Raw genomic sequence first — 24155 nt, 5'->3', positions numbered from 1 at the left:
TTCTCCTTCTCCAGGCAACACTGCTGATCTTTGACACCTGGCAAATGTCACCATGGACTACATTTAAAACCGTTAGTCTGTGCAATTATCTGCTGATCTGAAGTGCTTGTTTGGACAGGGTCATAACCCCAAGATGACAGGGATCTCATATTAGTAGTGTTTTACAGACTGGCCATGTTATGCTTTCAAAGCCTGTTGTGAAAGCAATGCTAAAGGCTCATTATCTTGATGGATGTCATTGAGTTAGCCCAGCTAACATAACTCAATGGCTGCTGGAGAAATTTGTTGCAAAACAAATTGTTTTCATATTCACCAGGCTTATACTTCTAACTCAACACATACTTGATCATTAATGATCAAAGGTGTGCTTGTCTTTCAGTGCACCGAGGGCTGCAACAGCGACTCTTGCGGGCTGGCAGCAGGGTGGGGGTGTTGTAGGATAGGTTAGCTGGGGTTGAACTGTGAGGAGTAGGGTGTGCTTCCTACAGGCGAGACTCCTCACTGCCAGGTGAACCAGTATGCATCCGCAGTGACCGGATTACACAGAAGTGTGTGGGGAATTTAGGAATTGACCTCTAAAATGTGTCACAATCCGTGACTTGTTCTGTTCTACTGCTGTGTTTTCTTATGTTCCTTGTTTCTTAGTATGGTTTTGTGTACTCTTATTTTGTAGTTTTCTCTGTGCCTTCCTGTCTGCCCCTGTAGTTCTGTACCTGCCTTGTCTAACCTGTGTTGTGATTTTCACGTCCCCCATGCTAGTAATGATTGTGAGCAGATCTTCTGACGAGTGCTCAGCTGGGACTCAGGTACTCTGCTCTCTATTTCAACAGCCTGAGCCTGGTTACAGAGCAACAGGATCGAAGGAGGGACATGTCATGCCTGGTTACAGAGGAACAGGAAGGAGGGACATGTCATGCCTGGTTACAGAGGAACAGGATCGAAGGAGGGACATGTCATGCCTGGTTACAGAGCAACAGGATCGAAGGAGGGACATGTCATGCCTGGTTACAGAGGAACAGGAAGGAGGGACATGTCATGCCTGGTTACAGAGGAACAGGAAGGAGGGACATGTCATGCCTGGTTACAGAGGAACAGGAAGGAGGGACATGTCATGCAAGTGCTGTTAAGAGTACTTGTGTGCCTCTATAATTGCTTATGTGTGGGTGTGTATTTGTGTGTTTACTGTGTGTGTGTGTGTGTGTGTGTGTGTGTGTGTGTGTGTGTGTGTGTGTGTGTGTGTGTGTGTGTGTGCACGCATGTACACTTGTTTAAACGTGTGTGTGTGTGTGTGTGCGTGTCTCCCCTGCTGCTGCATGTGTGTATGTCTGTGTGCATAATGTATGCAAAAGCTCATGCTTGTATGTACCCCTGTGTCTCTGTGCGATTTGTGTTATTGTGTGTGTGGACGTGCGTGAGCGTGAGTGATTCAGAATATTACTTAGAATTGTGAGTATTTCTTAGCCTACTCCAACAACATTACAGCTACTGGCTACTGTTTGCCTCTCACGTGAGTCATTCCATTAGGCTTTCTAAAGCAGACTTTCTAGTACAATATACACACATTCTGGTGCCAACACATGCTGGTGCAATTATGCAGTGAATAAAGACATAGGAGATACTCTTGGTAATTAATTAGGGAGACCTTTCTTCCACAGAAAAAAAGACACAAACAAACTCACACATGCCACAGTTCATGCCAATTTGTCAGAATCATGTCAACACTGCAGGCCAGCTGAGGAGGAAGGCAGAGGGAAGGGAAGGTGGGGGCCGAGCTGCGATTGGCCGTTGCCATAACAATGTGGGCGGGAGGAAGGCAGAGAGGGGGAGGAGATGCAGGCCGATTATAAAACCCCTCTGTGCAGCACTTTCTCCTCTCCTTCTCTAATCTGTCTCTCTCTGTCTCTCCTGTATTTAGCCTGTCTCTCTTTTCCCCCCTCATTCCACCAGCAGAGCGACTGCACAGGACGGAAGACAGCAAGAGGATGAGCTGTCAAGAGGGTGGCTAGTAGTGAAGGGAAGGTTGTCATTTTGTCACTGTGCGTCTGTCCTCCTGCCAGCGCCTCTCAGGAGGATCGCAGACAGCTGTGTGGATTATCTCCTCCCTTTGACTGACACCTGGGAAGAGCCCAGGGGGAAACCTGAGCAGAGCGGTGCCGTCTTGGAGCCGGGAGAGACTGACCGTGCCAGGAGCCCCGCACACACACACCCACAGTGGGTGTGTGTGTGGATGACCTCTTCACTCTCCTGTAAGTATCAGTCATTTCCTTGTGCTGAGTCTGACCCAGTGCTTCTCAAACTTTTTTCATGTCAAGGACCCAAAAATTAACATGTATTTATTTGGCTGTGGAGTGGACCCTCATCTGAAAATATTTTCCACCAGGGACCCCAATATTTGTGTTGTGATTTTGTTTTTGGTTGTTAAAAATAGCAGATCTACAAGCTCACAATGCGTTACATTGTGATGTGTTGTGAGCTTGTAGATGTGTACATATAGGGTCCCTGGTGAGCACCACTGGTCTCTCCTGGGTTCCCCAAGAAAGGATCTAGGCCAGAGCTATTTCCCACTGGGGTGGGTGTTTGGGGCAGCAGGTGGAGAGAAAGGTAGTTCATTAAATTGAACATTTGTCGATTGGCTATTTTCAGTGAACACATTTCGTGTTGAGGGGGGAAAAGGTGCAGACCGTTTATAGAGCCCTGGGGGACCCCGGTCAACTAAGTATACAGTGTTTTAAGTGGTTATGAGGATCCTCTGATGATGAACAACCATGCCAAGTGTTTTATTCTCTTCTTGTTTTGTTTAACAAAACAACGTGTCTGTTGTGTTTTGCATCCATGGTGGATGATCTGTATGGGCCCTGCTCTCTCTCTCTCTCTCTCTCTCTCTGATTAGCGTTATGCATCAGTGCTCAGGTGTAAGCTGACCCTGGCAGAGCAGAAGGGTAGTAAGGGCTCTCATATATACACTGGTCTTGTCCACTACCACTCAACCCACTCAACTGGCTACAGCATTGTTTACATATCTGGAGCCGTGTGTAATGAAGTGCACACGTGCGTGCATGCAATACATGCATGTGTCGTGCCTGTGTGAGTGTATGAGTGCGTACGTGCCGTGCATGAGTGTATATCTGTGTACGTGCTGCTGACATGCTGACCATGCATGTTCAGTGGTATACATATTATGTAGCACTCACCACCATACAGTACACTTCTCCATAGTGTGTGCGTGCGTGCGTGCACGCGCGTGTGTCTTATTCTGAATTCAGCTTTTGGTCTTGCCTTGTCATTTCACGTTTTCAACACATATTTTCTACAGCAGCTGGTGTGAAGTCTCACTCACTGATACACAGCGTGGAAAGGAAATGCTCATATTAATGAATACTGTATGTCACCATAGAGATTTCTGAATGGCACTGAAGCTGGTAGTTACACTAAGCTATTGTGTATTGTGAAGCTAACACTGTGTAGTGATTCTTAATCTTTGGTCCGGCTACAGGTAGAGGGAGCGGGGCAAAGCCCAGGCACAACTGTCACCCTGGCACAAAACCACTGTTTACATGAGCAGCTTATTATTGGGTCCTTGATTCATCAAAGAGGCCCACACCCACTCAGCCATGGCAATGTGAAGATAGAGGCTGCCATATTCAACAACAATACCCTTGGCAACAGCATCAAACACACAGACACACAATTATGCACAGCCATTTGGTCACGAACTCCAAATTGGATGTAATGGACTGTTATTTCACACACTGCATTGAGCCGTGTGTGTGGGGGTGGGTGTTTGGGTGTTTAGGTGTATGTGTGTGTGTGGGTGTGTGTTTTTACCTGACAAATATAATCTTTACTTCAACAATCTAGCGGATGTAAATTTGAATGGATTTACTCAAGCCACATGTCTACCCTGAAGCCATACAATATGCTGCACACGCCATAAAGATTTCATATTACATAAGTGGATGAAGAAACAGTCATACTGTCATACAGTGACACATCTCTTCATCAAACGTAACTTCACCGAGTCAAAGCCACCAAGCGGGTTGGTGTCTCTCTTCATGGACATCGATAATGAAAAGCTTTTGCTTCTCAGTATACGTTGTTACTGGTTTACTACAATTTGTATTGCTTTTATTTGTATACCACTTTTTAAATGGAGTTACAAAGCGCTTCACATTGCATTAAATCTAAAAACATAAATTGTGAAACAGAATAAAAAAGCATTAAAAGAAAAGAACACCAGCCATCCGGCCACTCTACCCCTGAGCCACTGTCGCCCCAGGTCATTTAAAAGTACAGGGATCACATCACAGGTTTACAGAAGTAAAAGAGTGGGTGAAATTCGTTTTCGTGCATAGTTCCCATCGTATTGTTATTTCCATAAAAAAGAAAGGGAAGAAGAGAGAGGGGGGAAAGGGGGAAAGGAGCTCAATCAAAGAAATCAAATAAAATGTCTACATATTTACACCTAGTACCTGAGATAAGATATAAAGGTGCGTGAGCATAGCAGCAGATGTATACTGTGCATGATATACTTATCATGCACATGTGTTATGATGCACCATGCATCATATACATATGGACGTTAGTTAAGGTGCTAGAAAACACAAAAACAAGGACAAAAGTCAGTGCATTGTACATGGGATTAAAAATTAGCAAAATGTCAGCACGTGTCGACCGCATAATCCACATAAGGTAGACTGACAATGGTATAATCCGCAAGTAGGTCCAAGGGAGAGCAAAGGTCTGAGACCAGCCTGACGACACCGCCTGTCGTCAGGCTGCTGAACAAGGCTCATGTTCAGCAGTCTGATGGAAGCTGTTAATGAACCTGGTGCTGCTCTAAATACTGCGGTAGGTCCCCTTGCCCGGCCGCGGTCGTTGTAGGGTGTTGAACAGTTTGTGACTTAACTTGAACAGGTGGTGCTTGTCCTTGATGATGCGCTGGGCTTTGACTACACACCGCTTTTTGTACAGTTCCTGGAGCGTCCCATTATGCACTCTGCCGATCGCACTACTCGCTGTAGGCTTAACTTTTCAGTACAGTTTCCATACCAGGCCGTAACACAGCCTAATAGAACTCCTTCAACTGCACCGGCTTCGAATGCTATCAATGCATTGAATGGGAGATTATCACGTTTTATCAGACCATTGAATGGGCGAGTAGGCGATAAACGGACCTACCCGCGATTTGTTCATTGGGCGTAATCAGGAGCTACTGACCTACTTGGAGGCGGAGCAGTCCCCACAACAATATTTACGATTCTGTGCCTATCGGTACATAACTCCAACGGCACTGAGTAGGCTCAGGCCAACGTCACACCGTTCAGGACGGCAACTCGGTTGCTTTAGCTCCCTCGGTGGTCCTTCACGGGGTGACAGTTCGCCTGAGACTGCGCGCCTCCGTCATGGTCCGAAACCAAAACCAAAACCGAAACTGAACTATTTAAGTCATCTCCGTTAGTAGGTCAGTATGTCTTGATAACACCCAATGAATGGTCTGATAAATCGCGGGTAGGTCAGTATGTCGCCTACTTCGCCCATTCAATGGTCTAATAAAAGGTGATAATGTCCCATTCAATGCATTGATAGCATCCGAATCAGGTGTCAACTGAGCTGTTGTAGTACAGCCTGAGGATGCAAGGCAGGTAGCGTGGAGCAGATGTATTCCCTCACCAGCTTCTCAAAGCATTTGCTCACTATCGGGGTGAGAGCGACAGGTCTCCAGTCGTTCAGGCATGTCACTTTGGCCTTTTTGGGGATGGGCACAATGGTTGACATTTTGAAACCTGCAGGGACCACAGCCTGGGAGAGGGAGAGGTTGAAGATGTCAGCAAAAACACCCGCCAGCTGGTCTGCGCATGCTTTTAGGACCCGGCCTCGAATCCCATCAGGTCCCGCCGCCTTCTGGATGTCGACCCGTGTGAAGGCTGTGCGCACGTCGTCCTCGAGATGGTTAGAGGGCTGGTCTGCTCTGCTGGTGCTGCTGATGGCCTCGCATGGCTGCCGCGGTTGGAGCTGGTCTCGAACCGGCCGTATTAGCTGTTCAGTTCGTTTGGGAGGGAGGCAGGCGGGTTCACTTCACTTCTGGTTTTTGCTTTGCTGTCCGTCAAGGTGTGTACCGACTGCCACGTGGGAAGGGCTCTGACCGAGGATCTCAGGCTACTGTACACATCCTGCTCATATTTGGGTTAAAATGTCTAATGTAGGAAGAGGCTAGACTGAGTCGTGCCTTAAAAGTAATCAATAAAATCTTGATTAATTCTAAAATGAATAGGTAAACAATGAAGGGAGCCTACAATTGGTGTAACGTGCTCTGCTCTTTTGGTTTTAGTTAACAGTCAGGCTGAGTATATTGCAGTCTAGATGGGAGGAGATACATTTGTGGATTAATTTTTCTAGATCAGCAGGAGTTATAAAAGACGAGGCTTAGATGTATCTATTTTGACCAGTATCTGTCCTGTTTCTGACTGGTGTGTTTTTATGTTTTGTTATAGACAGGGCCGTGTAGAGAGACAGGAAGCCAAGGGCAGACAGGAGAAAAGTCATACACCACAGGTTTCCATCCAGAATAGAACCAGTGACATTACAATTACCTGCATGTGGTGTGCCACCTTCCCCCTGTTCTTTTGACGTGCTTTGCCTACGTCTCAATAATTCCTCTTTTTTTTCCTAAAGGGCGTCTACCGCATGGTGCCACTTTTCTTCACAATGGCTGTTCCTGTGCTTTAACCTGTGTGCCAATCAATGAGAAGAACATAAAGACTACAATGTGTTTACAATGACGTAACACCATGTTAAGTAATGGTTCAATGTTACAGCATGTACCAGAATAAGGTGTTGCTTATGTTCCAGCCATTACCCTACTCACTGTGTATTTAGCTACTCAGTAGCTACTGTATGCCCATATAATTCTGGGCACTTGTCACTTTTATGCCCTTCTGTAATGCTCAGCACAGAGGTAAGCCTTTGTCTGACTGATTTGTTTATTTTAGCCTACATAATAATGAGTTTTGTGCAGGGCTTACAGTAGCTAGTGTGTGTACCCAATGTTCTGTCCTTTGTTTGTCCTGAGCACACTGAGGCTATAATTCCTAGCAACCTGGATTGATTTGGCAACACTCTTATGCATCTTGACTTGTAAGACTTCAAGTTATGTATCATTGAGCACTAAAGTGGGTCTTGTAATATTATGGCATTGTTTGTACTATTTATTATTTGTATAATTGTAATACTTGACATACTGTTCCTCTTTTAAGTTATTTATTGTGGAGGGACTCGAAATTTGTTCAACTATTTACATAACAGAATCATTGTGTGCTGAACCATTCTTATTCCATAAGTTAATATGCAATTGTATTGTTCACTGAAACCACATCATTGTGTAATGCAGCACCACACCACCTGTGTCCTTTTAACCCCCTCACTGTGAAAGCTCATGTGCAATCAGGGCTAATCTTTCCAGCTAATCTGAGAAAAAAAAGCGGCGTATCAAACGCAGCTAATGCTTTTCGGTAATAAGAGTGTGTATTTCACAGGACACTGCGTAAACACTCTGGCAGGTCTGCTGGGGTCAGCTTCTTTAAGTTGAAGAGGAAGAGTATCGGTGCATTTGCCTCTGGCTGTGGGGATGGGTGATGGCCTGAATTGAAAAATGGATATTACAGGCTGATTCTCCCAAGACCCCAGTCTAGCACTGTGTGTGTGTGTGTGTGTGTGTGTGTGTGTGTGTGTGTGTGTGTGTGTGTGTGTGTGTGTGTGTGTGTGTGTGTGTGTGTGTGTGTGTGTGTGTGTGTGTGTGTGTGTGTGTGTGTGTGTGTGTGTGTGTGTGTGTGTGTGTGTGTGTGTGTGTGTGTGTGTGTGTGTGTGCCTAGCCCTGTTGCTGGGCTGGGTTATTAGAGAGAGAGTGTGTGTGTGTCTTTGCATGCATGTGTGTGTCTACACAGTATGTTTGTGTGTGAGTATATCTGCGCGCACACACACACACACACACACACACACGTAGGCTTTGAATGTTGGCAATCTATTCCCAGCATCACATCAGACTTAACTACAACCAATAGTCAATGTGATGAAAGGGCATCGGACCAACCATTACAATTAAGTCAATAACATGTTTTAATTTAATTCCATCCGGCAAAACATCTACCACTTTGTGTTCAAGTGGCTTCTTCCAGAAAACACTACGGACTTAATCTGAATCACAGTTACTTTTAACTGGCCAGTAAAATTGCACTTGCAATGATTTTTTCATTGTGAGTTGCTCACAGAAAGTAGTGCAAGGTTTGGCAAGCTCAACTCACAAAACTTACATGAGTACAGATTCTTAAACATACATAATCAAAAAGGGAACATCCACAATCACAGACGAGACAGTGTGTGGGTTATAATTTAGTTTCACTTCCTTTATAAGAATGTCTCACACTCTTTCCTTCTATTTCTGTATGCCTCCCTTATCAAGTTCTGTCATTCTCTGCTTATGTCCCTGTTGCTTTGTGTGTCTCCCTCTCTCTGTCTCACTGTGTGTGTGTGTGTGTGTGTGTGTGTGTGTGTGTGTGTGTGTGTGTGTGTGTGTGTGTGTGTGTGTGTGTGTGTGTGTGTGTGTGTGTGTGTGTGTGTGTGTGTGTGTGTGTGTGTGTGTGTGTGTGTGTGTGTGTGTGTGTGTGAGAGAGAAGAGGAACAGTATAGTATGGACAGACAAACAGATGAGGTGAAAGGTTTCAGTAAGGGGATTAGACATGATTGACCTGTTAATGTGTTAGTATATTGTGCAGCCATCAGCCCAGCACCAAGAGGAACTCAGGTCTCCTCTCTGTCCACAGAGAAAACACACAACTCTCCCTCACTGTGGATTCCTCTGAAACCAAAGCACGATTTTCTCAGTGAACTAATCTGACATGATTTGGGGTAGGTGCATGAGGTGCCTTGGCATGAGGTGCGCAGCAGACGGGAGAACTATTTCCTGAGGCACCATGGCTTATTTTTCCCTGCCTGCATTTCTTTGGTAGTTTGGAGCAGTAGTTTTTCCTACCTTTTTTCCTTGGAGCCCCTTCTTACATCTTAAATCATACTCAAGTTGATACCCCCCTTGAAGTGTATGTGCGCGCACACACACACACACACACACACACACACACACACACACACACACACACACACACACACACACACACACACACACACACACACACACACACACACACACACACACACACACACACTTCAGACATGTTAACTACTTAAGCATGTACTGTGTTTCTCATACGAGAAACCAGGACCCCAGGTTGGGAAACAGTTGTTTGGAGCATCGCCCTGCATTCGATGTGGGAGGAGAGTTCATGTTCAAGTTCAAACACTTAATTTTCCATTTGTAAATATTTGGAACAGATCCCTTGGAATTGAAATGTGGAGCTCTCAAAAAGGGTAGAGTAGAGGGTGGAAAAACAACATGCATCAATTAATATAAAATAGAAATAGTGAAAATAAATAAACATGCACACCATTAAAAACATTTCAGCATGTGCAATGATAAATTGATAAAATGCATGTCTAGGCATCAGCTCAAGGTATTTAGACTGTGCACATTTCTAGGATAGAAACCTACAAGCAGAACAGGCAGGCTTGTTCTCGGCTTAATGGAGAGGTTCATTTCAAATAAGCAGTGCACTGCAATTTTTGTGTCAACAAGAACCACGATTCGTGCCACCCACCGCCCACCTGCTTAGACCAGATCAACAGGCATATAGCAAGGCACCCACTCATCCATTTCCGTTTTTAGTCCATTTATCTGGCAGAGGTGAACCAAGATAAGTTTCAAACATCACACAAACCCATTATATAAGTTATGCTTGTCTGTCTCGCTTTGGTATAAATATCTCAAGCTTGACAAAAATGACTGATGTGGACTCTCATCATGAGAGTCCAGTGGACTGACCACAGACTTTTGCCTTTCAGTGGAATGGAAGCATACGGACGGTACATTTCTCATGTACAGGTTCTTGATTTTGACCTTAACCGTGGTTGTGTTGGTGTCTTTGACGTTTGACCATGTCGGCCCAAAAACTAATAATCTCTTCAGGGCAGCTTGATCCTTCCTACCAAGTTTCATGCAGATCTAGCTGTCATTTGTGGAGTTATTTTGTTAATCAATACACAGAGAGTGGGAGTGATGACAGCACTGTGCCTCACATTGCTGTGAGCAGGGTGAAAATAAAAACATGGCTAGGCTTCTAGTCTGCTGCTCTGGACTGTAAATACAATTATTATAGGCATTTAATATTTTTTCTACTGGGAGCTACAGTGTGCGGACTTCCTTTCCTTTCCTCTAATCTACGTACACGTCAGCTAATCTACGTCAGCACCTGAAAAGTTTGGGATGTGTGTGCTTCCCTCTGGACTATTACACACACACACACACACACACACACACACACACACACACACACACACACACACACACACACACACACACACACACACACACACACACACACACACACACAGAGTCAGACTTAATTGCATATTTGTATTTAATCTGGCACTTGTAGAAGTATTTAATTGCCGGTCAAGATTTTCTGTCCTGCTCTATTGTTGTGTATTCAACTAATACACTTTGATCTGAGTTGGGTTACGTGGACATGAAATCAAAGGTCACACAAATGCATCAGGATGAAAGAAATACTTTAGAAAAAATGCTCATCTCCTAACAAAACAACCATGACATTCCCTTCCCCATTACATAATCCAGCATGGCCTGGGATACAATTGGCCAGTCTACTGTTGACCCCACAGTGTGGGGTGGCCCATGGTGTACAGTAGCCCCACTGTTCACACGCATAGTGAAGGGATAGAATGAGAGGGATAAAGAGATAGAAAGAAAACACGGCAATCAGAGTTTTTTTTTAAATAAATTATATTACAATACTTTTGCAATTTCAGTCTGGGCATATGAAAAAAAAAGATGGACATAAAACATAATGCCATCATGGCTATCGCCAGCGGAGGTGTAAAAAGATAGAGAGAGTAATGACAGAGAGAGAGAGAGGGAAGTTGATGTATATAAGTCATAGGTCAGTGCAGAGAAAGCCGTGTCTGTTGTCTCGCGATGCATCTCTCCACTGCTGGTGAGAAGAGAGGGAGTCAGAGAGGAACAAAAGGTCATTTCTATTAAGACCTCAGTGAACAGAGGAGGAGAACAGGGTGATTATGGGAGGACAGGATGAAACGGGACATCATGTGCCTCTCACCACCGAGTGTGTGCAGTATGTACACTGCAAAATCCTACTAATTGATGTGTAAAGTAACGGTCCCAGATCCCATCTATATTGTACACAGCAGTAGGCAAATGGTTCTCAAACCTATTTTAATTTCAAGGACCCCTTAACTCTGGGAGTATAGAAATGGACCCGTAAGTCCATTTGGTTTCATAAGTGTCCCTTATTTTAATTTCTGGGAGTTGGCAACCCTACCTGTGGCTGTCTCATTGTTATCATTGATCAGACATACTGTATCGTGATTAGCGGACTTAACCACTAGGTTTGAGCTGTGCATGGCCATGCAGTCATTTGTATAGGGAGTAAAGGAGGAGAACTTTCCTGTGTCCCCCCCCCCCCCCCTTATTTTATCCCACGATTTTTGTAACCCATTTTTTCACCCAGTGCAAATTTCCTAAGCTCTCCCTCTGCCAGCCTGGGGAGAGCCCTGAACTGAGCTCATGCTTCCTTCAATGCATGAGGAGTGAGCAGGCCGCTTCTTATCACCTGACAGGGGGGAGTTTCCCCGGTAGGACTTGGCACGTGGAAGGAACACGTTATACCAGCCAGTTCCTTTCCCCTCCATCAGGCACCCCGGCTGACCAGGGGGAGGCAGTATAGAGACCAGATTACTGCATGTTTTTTTTGTGAGGGTACCTACCCTAGGGGACACGGGGAGAACCTGCAAACTCCACATAGAAAGGCCCTTTCGCCAACCCCAAGAACTCTCCTGTGTTGAGGGTCAGGGTGGCGGAGGTGTTGGAACCCATCTTCACCACCTTTCCGACAGATAATCCAGGATTACATCTGCACAGGCTGGGGTTGAGTCCTATGTAGGGATGGGACGATATGAACATTACATGTCACGATTACAGTGGCAAAAATAATTGCGATTGAAGATATCACGATAACCAAAATATGCTTAAAACGTAAAATGCCACTTTTGTTAACCACTTGAACCCCCAGTATCCATCTCAACAAAAGCTAATTCATCCTAGTGTACAGTATGATGGAGGGCAATTTCACGGTAAATTGAATCCGCAATACGATTATTGTGAGCGTTTTTTTTTATCACAATAAACGATAACGATTATCGTCCCATCCCTAGTCCTATGTGTGCCTGAGTTTGGTGTCCAGACTGGAGGGAACTCATCATCATTCGAGTGCCCTCGAGATCTGCGACACAAGCTGCTTCCACTGGTCTCTGTTGGGGACTAATGGTGTTAATTTATGAGCTGTAATTTATGAACTGTAAGTTATAAATGGCATTCTTCCATAAGAGTTCCTCTTTCCTAGGTGGAAGAGGGCAGTGTAGTCGTGTTTAGGGTTGGGATCCGGAACCGTAGCAACCGTAGGAACCGTAGGAACCGTATCCAACATTGAGGAACCGGTATCGGTTCCATCACATTTGGAACCGTTTACAAAACCAGTTTTATCACCCTGTCAGAGCTGGTATGTGGACTTCACGTCTGCTATACAATTACAATACCAGTGGTTCTCAAATGTTTAAATTTCAAGGACCACCATAACTCTGAGAGTGTACAAATATAACCAAATCTACCCGTAAGGATTTGGCTCCATTTGGACACTCTCAGAGTTACAGACCTGTAAGTGTCCATTTGGAACCCCCTATAGGAATCGTGAAAGGGAAACGTCAAGGAATTCGGACCGTTAAGAGGGAATCGTTAAGGAACCGGAATCATTTCAAATCCTAAAGGATCCCAACCATAGTCGTGTTGTGATTTATGGTTTCATCTGTGGATCTGTTTTACCGGTAGGTGAATTGGTGGGGGGCTCCATGCAGTGTGGAGCCAAACTGGCAACCTGTTATTCATCAGCTCTTCGTCTTGCTTCTCGAAGCATTTGCTCATATGGGGAGGGGGGAGTACTATGGGTCAACAGTAGTTTAGACCATTTATTTACCTTGCTTTTTTGGCACTGGAATTATTGTTGCTGATTTGAAACTGTACCCTATCAAGGAGGATCTACACAAGCTCTCAAGGAAAGTACTTTACCATCAAGGAGGGATTGGTTGTAAAAACTCCTGATAGCTCCTAATCTGGTTCTTAAAACACCATGATTAATTAAGAGACTAGGTACAACCCCTTTACAACTTGCGCCTTACTTTGAATCTTGGCAACTGCTATCAGGATTAACAGCCTATTGGCAAACACACCCGTTTTTCTTCCTATCTTCCTTTCCTATGTGTAATGCTGGCATGCTGAATGAGCATAATCAGTGCTTGTGAACTACTGGTGCAAAAGGTAATCTGACCACAGGGCCACAGTTGCCTTTCTGCAAAACCACATGACACACGTACTGTACATACAGTCAGGCGCTCAAAACAAACACACATACACAGGCAACACGGATTCCTGTTCCTCACATAACACAATTGTGTCTATTATGATGTATAGCAGGGTGTGTATGTTGATGAAAAAGTTGAGACGCAAGGCGTGAGAAAAGAGGCGAAGAAGAAGGAGATTTCCTCTAACATCCAAGTCCAACTGTGAATTCATTAGTAATATTATTCCAATTCAGATCCAATGCAATGATAACATCTGCAACTAGAGCGTTTGTGCTCTGAGGTCATGAGCCTCCAGGTTGGCTGTCAGCCAGCTTAGTTTTTAAGTTTCTCTGTTTTAAGTTTAGCTTGTTTTCATGACTTAAATGTTTTGCATCCCACGACACAACAGATATTAGCATGAGTGATGATCAATCGCCCTAATCACTCGGCTATCGAGTCGACTCGCTCCCAGTGGGGATTGTTGTTGTTGTTGATGATGAGGTTCACGTAACAAATGGCAAGTTAAATAGAGCTACATAGTTTAATATAAAATGAATGACTGAAATCTATGTTACAGCTGAAAGTTGATGCTTGCAGCTAATACTAGCAGCTGAAGTTGTTGGAGGTTGTTTGCACTCCAACAACCTCCAACAACTTGTTTGCACTCAAACAGCAACACTCAAACAACAAAGTTGTTGTTTTTTAAAGCGAACATTTGTAACTCAAATCTTTGCTTCTGGGGGTCCCTGGAACAAAATATTTTACAAATGTTCACTTTTTCAAGACTTTTCCAAAATAGCAGATCTACAAGCTCATAGTGCGGCTCTCTGTGCCGCGCTATGAGCTTGTATATCTGCCATTTTTTAATAGCCAAAGAAATCTAAAATGACAAGAGATGTGTTCCTCGATTGAATGGGTTAAAATATTTTAAGCAGATGGCACACTAGATGCGCTACCATTTTTATTGTCCATCAAATTGAATACTTGATACTTCAGATTTCTATGCTCTGCCTCCCTCCTTGTTCAGTGCTGTTGCAATAGAGAATATGTTGGTGACCTTCCTGGAGAGCTTGTAGCCTTGCCTGGCTGTCATCCCCTGGTGACATCCCTGACAGGGATGTCACGTCACTCAGGACCCACCATCCGCAATTCCCCATCATAATTAGAACACAGGGGACTGGAGTCTGGCTGCTATCTGCTGATGCACAGTAAAAATCCTCAGTGTTAATTTAACTCATTCAATCCGGGAACGCTGTCATTTGTCATTTGTCATTTTATATTTCTTTGGCTATTCAAAAATAGCAGATATACAAGCTCATAGCGTGGCACAGAGTGCCGCGCTATGAGCTTGTAGATCTGCTATTTTTGAAAAATCATGACAATTTGTGCAAAGGGTTAGGGTTAAGGTTAGGCAAAGATATTTTGTTCCAGGGACCCCCAGAAGCAAAGATTTGAGTTACAAATGTTCGCTTTAAAAATGGACCCAAACAAATGGAACCAATTTCTATACTCTTAAGGGTTTAATTTAACACAGATGATTTTACTGTGCAGTGTGCACTGTGTTGTTGCCCTTCCCTAAAGCCACTTGATGGCCTCTCAGTAGCATTCATACATTCAGTTTCAATGGACAGTGCAGTATGAAAGGAGAGAACAAAAGGGAGAGAGAAACGGAGACAAAATATGTTCCTCTATGATCTGTATCCACGTGCACACACACACACACACACACACACACACACACACACACACACACACACACACACACACACACACACACACACACACACACACACACACACACACACACACACACACACACACACACACACACACACACACACACACACGCACTTTCATATTAAAGATAAAGAGCAGAGTTAGCCATAGGCTAATTAATTGTCAGCTGTAGTTCCTTAGCCATAGGAAGTGTGGTTGAATATGTCATATGCCATCGCCCACTGACCTGTAAAAAGCCATGGAGCCCATTTAAAAGGCGTTGCATCTTTTCCCATCAGCTGGCCCCATTCTGAATGAGTACGCACAAGGCCACTGGCTTATTCTCGGAATCTCTGGATGACTGGCCATATTAAAAATACAGTTTTCCACTTGATGCATTTGGTCAGTCAAAACAATATGTACAGCATACTCTCCCATAACCGCATGTAACCTTGATCCATAAGCTCACAAGTTTATAATATCTCTGAGCTTGTAGTGGCTATTTTTGTCAGTATGACTTTAAATTAACCACATTAACCCTGGCCTTAGGTTTTTCAAAGCTACGTGTTAATACTGAGCTCACACGCTTGTAGATCGGCCAATTTTGAATAGTCAAACTATATAGTACGATAGGGCTTAAGTGATTACGCATAAGGGTAAAAACAACCCTTGATGTGGTGGGATAGACGAATGCTACCATCCGTCCCTGCTAGAGGTGGATGGAGTACAGTGAAGAAAGGGAGTGAGTGAGAGAAATGAGAACGTGAACACTACAGCAACAAAGTATCCGCAAAGTATCTTTGTGTAAAGAGATGATTTGTAACAGACCCTTTGAGATCCACTGAAACATCCAGAGCAAAGGCACTGTCTGTGAATATGTGTGCGTGTGCGTGTGTGTGTGCGTGTGTGTGCCAGTCAATAGTCTCACACTTTGAGGCCATCCAAGGGCTTCTAATTGTCTGGGAGCATAAAGGCCGCAGGACGCAGCCTAATCCACAGAGAGAAGTCTGTTTTCTGTAAACAAGATAAATGAAGTGCACCGCCGTTAGAAACACACACACATGCACAAGCCACACACGCAGTCCCAGTCAGGAACATTCTCCCTGGCGACACATGCAATTAAGTCATACCAGAGGGCAGCTGAGGGGCCAGAGTGAATAGCGAGAGGGTCCAATCAAAGGCCAGGTGGAGCTATCTCATTAGTCCCTGTCCTATTTACAGTAAACAGGGGGTTTGTTAAATTGAATGCCCAACACTGTCCTATAGGAGAGGAGAGGGGAGGAGGGGAGGGGAGGGGAGATGGAGATGGAGTACAAAATGATTGCTATAACTAACAATGGAAATTGACTGGTGCATGTGATGAACACGTTGGACTCTCAATTATGTCTGTTTTACGTTGAACCACAACTGTAATTTACGGTGCACAGAGAAGCATAAAAATAAAAACCATGGGGAAAACGATTTGTTAGATGCGTTTCAGGATTGCCTGAAAAGAAGTACATATTTAATGGGATTCTGTATGGGTTTACTGAGCATTTAGTTGAAGCACTTATCCACGGCATTTTCTCTAGTATTATGCACAGTATAGGAGGATGTGGGCTGAAAAGAGAACGGCAGGTCTGTCAGCACAGAAAGAGTCTCAGTGACAGTAAGAACAGTCTTAGAACAGTGTGTTCTTCCTTGAAGACAAACTTCAGTTTGTTATTAGTAAGTTTATTATTCAGCTGTCTGTTCTGTGAGAGAGATCAAGAACTTAGAAAAGTTACAGAAGCGGCATGTTTAGGAGGTTTTGAAATGAAATGGAGATTAAGGTTTTGTTTGCAATTAAGAAAGCCACTGCTTGCTTCCATAATAGCAGAGAGAGAGAGAGAGAAAGACCCCCTCACCCACCCACCCACACACACACAAAGAGCAATTGGCACAGAGCAGGATAATGATTAAAGTAATAAAAAGCAGTGTCAGTGTTGTTTATATGTCATCTATTTGAGCAGTTGAGCGCATTCATCAGGTGATGCCCCGCTGTTCTCTGCCTCATTATCAGATGGCAGGGATGGCTGTCACCACGCAGAGGAACACCAGCACACCCACCATGCACACTGTTTGTTGTTCGGCTGAAGGCATGCGGTTGGCTACGTGATGAGGCTGGTGCTGTGTCCCTGGGGATGATATCTCAGCCTTATGACTCTTATTGAATGCCTCTTTTTTTAAATCATGTTCTACATTCAAAGCAAACTTTATTTTTAAAACATTTTTGAGGGCGTGTGGCACAAACTTTAAGTGATAATTTGGCTTCTTCAAGGTGATGTTTCATCTTCGACTACTACTACTAGCCTTACATAAATTGTAGATCGAGTTCTGACAATTAATGTTATCCTCTCTCTCTCTCTCTTCTCTCTCACACCAGGCTTCTCAACACAATGAACAAGATGAAGAACTTTAAGAGGCGTTTCTCTCTATCTGTTCCCCGCACTGAAACCATTGAGGAGAATGAGTTCACAGAGCAGATAAATCAGTTCAACATCCGACATACTCAAGGTAAGAACCAGTCCCTGAACAGCCACTCAGCCTGGTCGACCCCACTCTAAAATCACCAGATGACAGTGTTTGTCAAACATTCAAATGCACCAAGAGTGTCTGAACAGATGCATAAAAAGGTTGGTCCCCACAATACGTACGTACATGGGTATGTTTGTTTTTTACCTGAGCTGTGCCATATAACCTAGTGTTGTAGTGGTGGAAGTTCCCATCACTGGTCCTCTGGCCTTCAACCCAGCTTTAGCAATGCAGTCCACTACATCAGCCTGGTGCTGGCAGTGGCTTCCAATTATATTGCGATGCTTGAGGGATTACTCCACCAGCACAAATGACAACCAAGTGGTGATGAAGAAAATGTATTCCAAATCACACCGTTTAATTTAATTGCCTTCATGTACTTACATAATTAAGCCTGATGTCAAGATATGTCATCTCTAACTACGTGTAGTCTCACACTTTATCTCCCAGTACACTCCTATTACTGGTTCAGAACAGCAGCAGTACATTTCTGCAGCTCATTAGCAAGGCGAGGAAATGAGAGAGACAGAGGTAGCAGTGTGATCCTCAGGTGAGATTAGCTAGCTCCTTGTAACAGCAGACTTATCAGCTTGGATTCCCCCGCTGGTGTTGTGTCTATTTAAGTCTGTGAGCAGCTGCATCAAACTCTCAAAGAAAATAAATGTCAATCAGCCTCAGTTCACTGAGCACAATGAAGTCAGAAGCGTTCCCTCAGGACTGCGCACATGCACATACCTTACAATACAATTGCTTACAACACAAACACATGCAGGAGAAGAGTGTGCTTCCTAGTACGCATGCACGCACTCATGCAGATAAACCAAAAATAAGCGACTTCCTGGATAATCAGGTAAGGTACTTAAATCAGATAAGGTATCACAAATGCCAAGCACAAACATACCGTGCATGCGTCCTTGTGTGCGTGCATGCGTGTGTCCTGGGAGCCCACCCCCTCTTAATGACTCTAATGAAGGCCATAGGCTGAAACAAATTTTGAAGATTTTCTTTTTCCTTCAGTTTTCCTTCACCTTGCAAGTGCATGGGTGAGGTTGTGCCAGAACCCCTACTTCAGTCCTGTCTCTGTCACCGTCCAGTCATCCTCTTATCCTCCATCTAGTCGCCTTGTCATTAGCTTTGTGTTCATCCATCTTGTTGTCTTCTCAGCCCCTGCAGAGGCAGATTGATAGTGGGGAGGAGAGAAATGTGGGCAGCTATGCGAAACATATGGAAGACAGACAAGACTAAGCAGCTCAGCCCTTATCACTCAGTATCTGGAAATAAATCTCACACCCAGTAGAGGTTGCCTATGGAGTATGTCTCTTTCCTTCTCTCTCTCTCTCTCTCTCTCTCTCTCTCTCTCTGGCTCTCTCTCTCTCTCTCTCTCCCCCCCTCTCTGTCTGCCTGTCTCTGTGTGTGGGTTAAGGTTTGTGTTGAAGTCATTCGAAATCACCTAAGGCCCCCATAAGTATAGTAATGTGATCCTGTGTGTGTGTGAGTGAGATTTCACACACACACACACACACACACACACACACGCACGCACGCACGCACGCACGCTTATGGTTGTCCATCGAATCTAATGATGACGTCCACTTTAATGGTGGGTTCTTGGGTGGCTTAAGAGTCCTATCCACACACATCCACACACACACGCGTCGCGCATGTGCGTGCGCATACACACACACACACACACACACAGCCATGTGCCTGTGCGTGTGAGCCATAGCGTTAACAATAATAGAGAGGGCACCGGAAATCCCCTCCCATCCTTGCATTAAAGATGCTCACCCAGCGCATAGGCGCAAGCTCGTGAGTCGAGCCCATTGATCGAAACCGTTTTCGCTCGTTCTTGACAGTGGCCCCAGGCCGTTTTGAGCTGCAGTACCTATGAATGGCCAGCATGTCCAATGCGCTTCAATGCAACCACTGGGTTCTCGGGGCCTGGTGTGAGCACGTGCAACTCAGGCCTGCTTTCTCACCATAATTACCAACAGGAGATCAAAGACTGTGCCACAGCTGACTGTGATATTCAAATGATGAATCCAACAAATCCCAATCTGAGCCTGACTCTTTTTATTCTGCCACTCTGTATCATCTCTCTCTCTCTCTCTCTCTCTCTCTCTCTCTCTCTCTCTCTCTCTCTCTCTCTCTCTCTCTCTCTCTCTCTCTCTCTCTCTCTCTCTCTCTCTCTGTGTGTGTGTTAGAGTGACCTACTACAGCTAGTTTACAACTGGAGATGTCTACACCACTCTCCCTCTATCTGTGTTTTCCCAGCAATTTCTTTGTTGTCCCTGACACCTGTGGATTTTCGTGTGTGTGTGTGTGTGTGTGTGTGTGTGTGTGTGTGTGTGTGTGTGTGTGTGTGTGTGTGTGTGTGTGTGTGTGTGTGTGTGTGTGTGTGTGTGTGTGTGTGTGTGTGTGTGTGTGTGTGTGTGTGTGTGTGTGTACACAGTACATGTGTGTTGGGGGGTATTGTAGAGTAAAGATATAGGGACCCTGCTGGAGACAGACACGGTTGGTCACCATGGAAACCAGGCTTTAAAGAGCTCTTAGCTCTCTACTACATCAAACACCTCAGGGGGAATGAATGACACACACACACACACACACACACACACACACACACACACACACACACACACACACACACACACACACACACACACACACACACACACACACACACACACACAGACACACACACACACACACACACACACACACACACACACATACACACATGCAAGTACATGCTGCAGAAGGTTGCTGGTAACGCTGACACACATGCCCACTTGAAACTCACTATCATTATACCTGACCAGAATGGTACACTCCATTGAGGATCAAACCACAACTGCAGCCTCACACCAAACAGTGCTCAAAAGAACATCAAGCATGAACACTACACAACACATGTACAAAGGACATCTATGTTCCCTCGCCCTGTTCTCTCCCACTTGCTGCCTCCCAGCCCAAAGGGAGGCTCTGGCCCACATTGAAACACTGCAGTGTTGTTATGTTAGTAAATTAATTGATCACAGCATCCATAACTAATCCCCATGTACAGCGTTTTGTGCGGCCAGGCTAAGGAGAGCAAGCGGCTGAAAGCCATTTTCCTGATAGCTGTCATTACTGTACATACAGATGGGTATGCTTTCCCCTTGAAAAAAACGTTTTGTTGTTTGGGTATTTGATGCAGTACATTTGCACATAATGTAGAATTTGTCCTCTGCATTTACACTAGCCTGGTAAACCATCCCGGTTGTGTGAATTCACATTATCATGTGTTTTCTGTGGTCTGCAGAAGACAAATGTGAATTCAAGCGACTGGGATGGTATTCAAGGCTACATTAATTTACACATCCTATGTAATAGGGGTAGTGGCTGCCATTAATACGGCACACAGGGAGCAGTTGGGGGTTACGCATATTGCTCATACCATGATGCGTGCACACACTCAAAACAGACAAGCAGGACAACCAATGACCGATTGAATCAGACTTTGAACGAGAGACCAATAGACACTGAATGACATTGAATGAAACGTTCTTTCGAATTAGGGTGTCTTCTACTGAGGGGAAAAAGAACAACTCTAGTTGGAGGTATGAGCCACTTGGCGATGTATCGACCTTTTTCTGCTGTAAGCCATTGTAGTTCAGAAGCTGACTTAGATTGGAGGTATTTGTACAGTTGCAAAAGTCTTCTTCATTTATATTGAATTTCCAAAGGGAAACGATGAAAACCATGTACTTGTGCTTTAATTACCTTAGTTAACTAATATAAATATAAGCAGCCGCTCACTGCTAGCCTACATAAATGGATACAGAATCAATTTATTTAATTAATTAAACTTAATTCATCTAAAGTTTAAATGTAGCCGATTTATACAGTATATATGCTAGTAAATAAAAAAAACACATCATATTTATACCTCCTATCTCACATACGTTATCTGTATACTATTTGTTTTAATTAACCTGTTTCTATTTCCCTTCTGCTCTCATTCTACCTCTATCCTCTCTTCTCATGGAGTACGACAAAAGCGCACATGAAAAAAATTGACAAATAAAGCTGATCCCGATTCTACTGTTTAAAGCCCCCCCTTGCTGACTCTGACTTTGGTTCCTCTGTGTATGTGTCCCCATGGATTAAAGTTCTCAGTCGCCATGACTTATTTCAGTCATTTGGATTCCATAGAAGCCAGCATGCCTTCTATGGAAGCTGTTTGCGCAGCTAAAACAGCCTACAGTATCTACAAGCTCTCAATGCGTCCCAGACGCATTGAGAGCTTGTAGATAGGCTGTTTTTGGTTATAATTTTAAGCATTTTGTAGTGGTCAATCTAGCAATATTTTCAGAAGCATTTTCGATCAAATCTATTTATTTCATATACTTTTGTATAAAAGCTAAGGTTAAACCCTCAGTCGGTGACATCTTCACCTGGTTGGCAGTATGGAGAACAGCAGGAACAATATAAGACATCATAATGTTACATTATTGTTAATTGTTTAGGAATCAGCGCTCATAGTGTGGGAGGCTCCTTTTATACTGTTTCACAAATCACACATTAGGACTTGGTCATACAAAAATGTTTCAGTCGTGAGATTTTATTTTTGCTTTAATCCATTTGTCCCCCATGCAGGCCTGACTCCAGACACACTGTGCCCTCCGTCTCAGGATGATAGTCCAGTGAGCCCTGAACCAGCTACTCCAGGGGCCCACTCCCCCTCGCTCCACTACCACAGCAAGGCCCAGCATAGGCGCTTCTCCATGCAGGTGAATGGTTGTTTGGGGTATTGTGTGTAAATGGTAAATGGTGCATTTATATAGCGCTTTTATCCAAAGCGCTTTACATTGATTTTGCCATTAACCCATACACACACACATTCATACACCGATGGCGGAGGAAACCATGCAAGGCACCAACCTGCTCATCGGGAGCAATTAGGGTTCAGCGTTTTGCTCAAGGACATGTCGTATATGATGAGGCATTAGACCGCGTGTTAGCAGGCTTGTTGGTGGTAATAAAGAAGTGGAGGAGAAGAGAGACGTCAGGTTACCAGGTTCCATTCAGTGGTTTATTCAGCAACAAACAAACAGCATAACAGAGAGCCAGGGAGCCAGGAGCAGAGCCCTGACTCCACACAGCCTCACGTCGTGTGAGACAGTCCTAGTCTAATCATTTTAGAGTCACTCTTTTATACACTGTAGGTAGGTGACATTACAATAACAGGTGGGTGGGTGGCAGAGAATCCCCCCACCAGCTGACAATCAACTTCTTTGAACATGGGTTGACATGATTTGCAAGTGACTGGAGGAAGGGAGTGAAGTCTCCCAGTTTAACAATAGAAGATGTAAATCGCCCTTCACACCTAGCCAGGCTAGGCTCCCTCCTAAACAATAGGTCACTTGAATAGGCCAAAATGCAGACAGTCAGACTCCGTCTACAACACACAGAACTTATCATTTATATATGGTGTTTACTTTAGCTTTAGTATATTTGTTCTAATAAGAATCTGTTTTTACTTGCACACTGTCATATAAAATATAGCAAATAATACGACAGACACTTCGACACTAACTCTAGGGCAGCGCCCCAGCCCGGGATCGAACTGGGAACCTTGCGGTTTTCCAGTTCACTCTACCCGGCCACTCTACCCCTGAGCCACTGCCGCCCCAGTGCCGCCCCACTGCACGCCCCAGTGCGTGCGTGCGTGCGTGCGTGCGTGCGTGCGTGCGTGCGTGCGTGCGTGCGTGCGTGCGTGCGTGCGTGCGTGCGTGCGTGCGTGCGTGCGTGCGTGCGTGCGTGCGTGCGTGCGTGCGTGCGTGCGTGCGTGCGTGCGTGCGTGCGTGCGTGCGTGCGTCTGGGGGCAGAGAGGGGGGAGCAAGGAGAAGAACAGGAAGAAACGGGTCAAGAGATTTTTTTTAAATATGTTTACATAAATACATATGGCATTAAGCAAAGTAGCAGCTATGTACATAAGTAAAAAACTATTATATAAAAAAACCTAGCCTGCCCCGGAGTTATTGGCCTACCCTAACACACACACGCACGCACGTGTGTGTGTGCACACACACACACACACACACACACGCACGCACGCACGCACACGCACACACGCACACACACACACACTTTCTTTCACTTCCCAGGTATAAGATTAGTTCGTGAATATGTCAGTGGGTTCAGTCTATTCTTGGCTCACACGTGTAAGCAGTAGGATACAGATAAACGTGGCCTATACAATACGCAAATAGAATGTATAATAAAGATAATTTGATGTGAATTGAAGAGCCACATGCCACTCGCGAGATACGAGTTGGTCACCCCTGGTGTAAAACATAAAAGCAAGG

The 24155-nt window shown here is 44.6% G+C and overlaps 1 protein-coding gene across 1 annotated transcript in view; it reads left to right on the top strand.

The window, feature by feature from the left end:
- Window positions 1-1893: 1893 nt before the first annotated feature.
- cdk18 (cyclin dependent kinase 18) overlaps window positions 1894-24155 on the top strand; it is a 39350-nt gene continuing 17088 nt past the window's right edge. The window contains exons 1-3 of the mRNA XM_080424329.1: window positions 1894-2246; window positions 17654-17784; window positions 22444-22577. Coding sequence (XP_080280455.1) covers window positions 17667-17784; window positions 22444-22577 — 252 coding nt within the window. The 5' untranslated portion in view covers window positions 1894-2246; window positions 17654-17666. The remainder of the gene's footprint in view (window positions 2247-17653; window positions 17785-22443; window positions 22578-24155) is intronic.

This window comes from Gymnoscopelus braueri (assembly GCF_963280865.1).
Source record: "Gymnoscopelus braueri genome assembly, chromosome: 3".
In the NCBI taxonomy this organism is placed as follows: domain Eukaryota; kingdom Metazoa; phylum Chordata; class Actinopteri; order Myctophiformes; family Myctophidae; genus Gymnoscopelus; species Gymnoscopelus braueri.
Note: the sequence above shows the minus strand (reverse complement) of the source record. Positions and strands in the feature narration are given on the sequence as shown.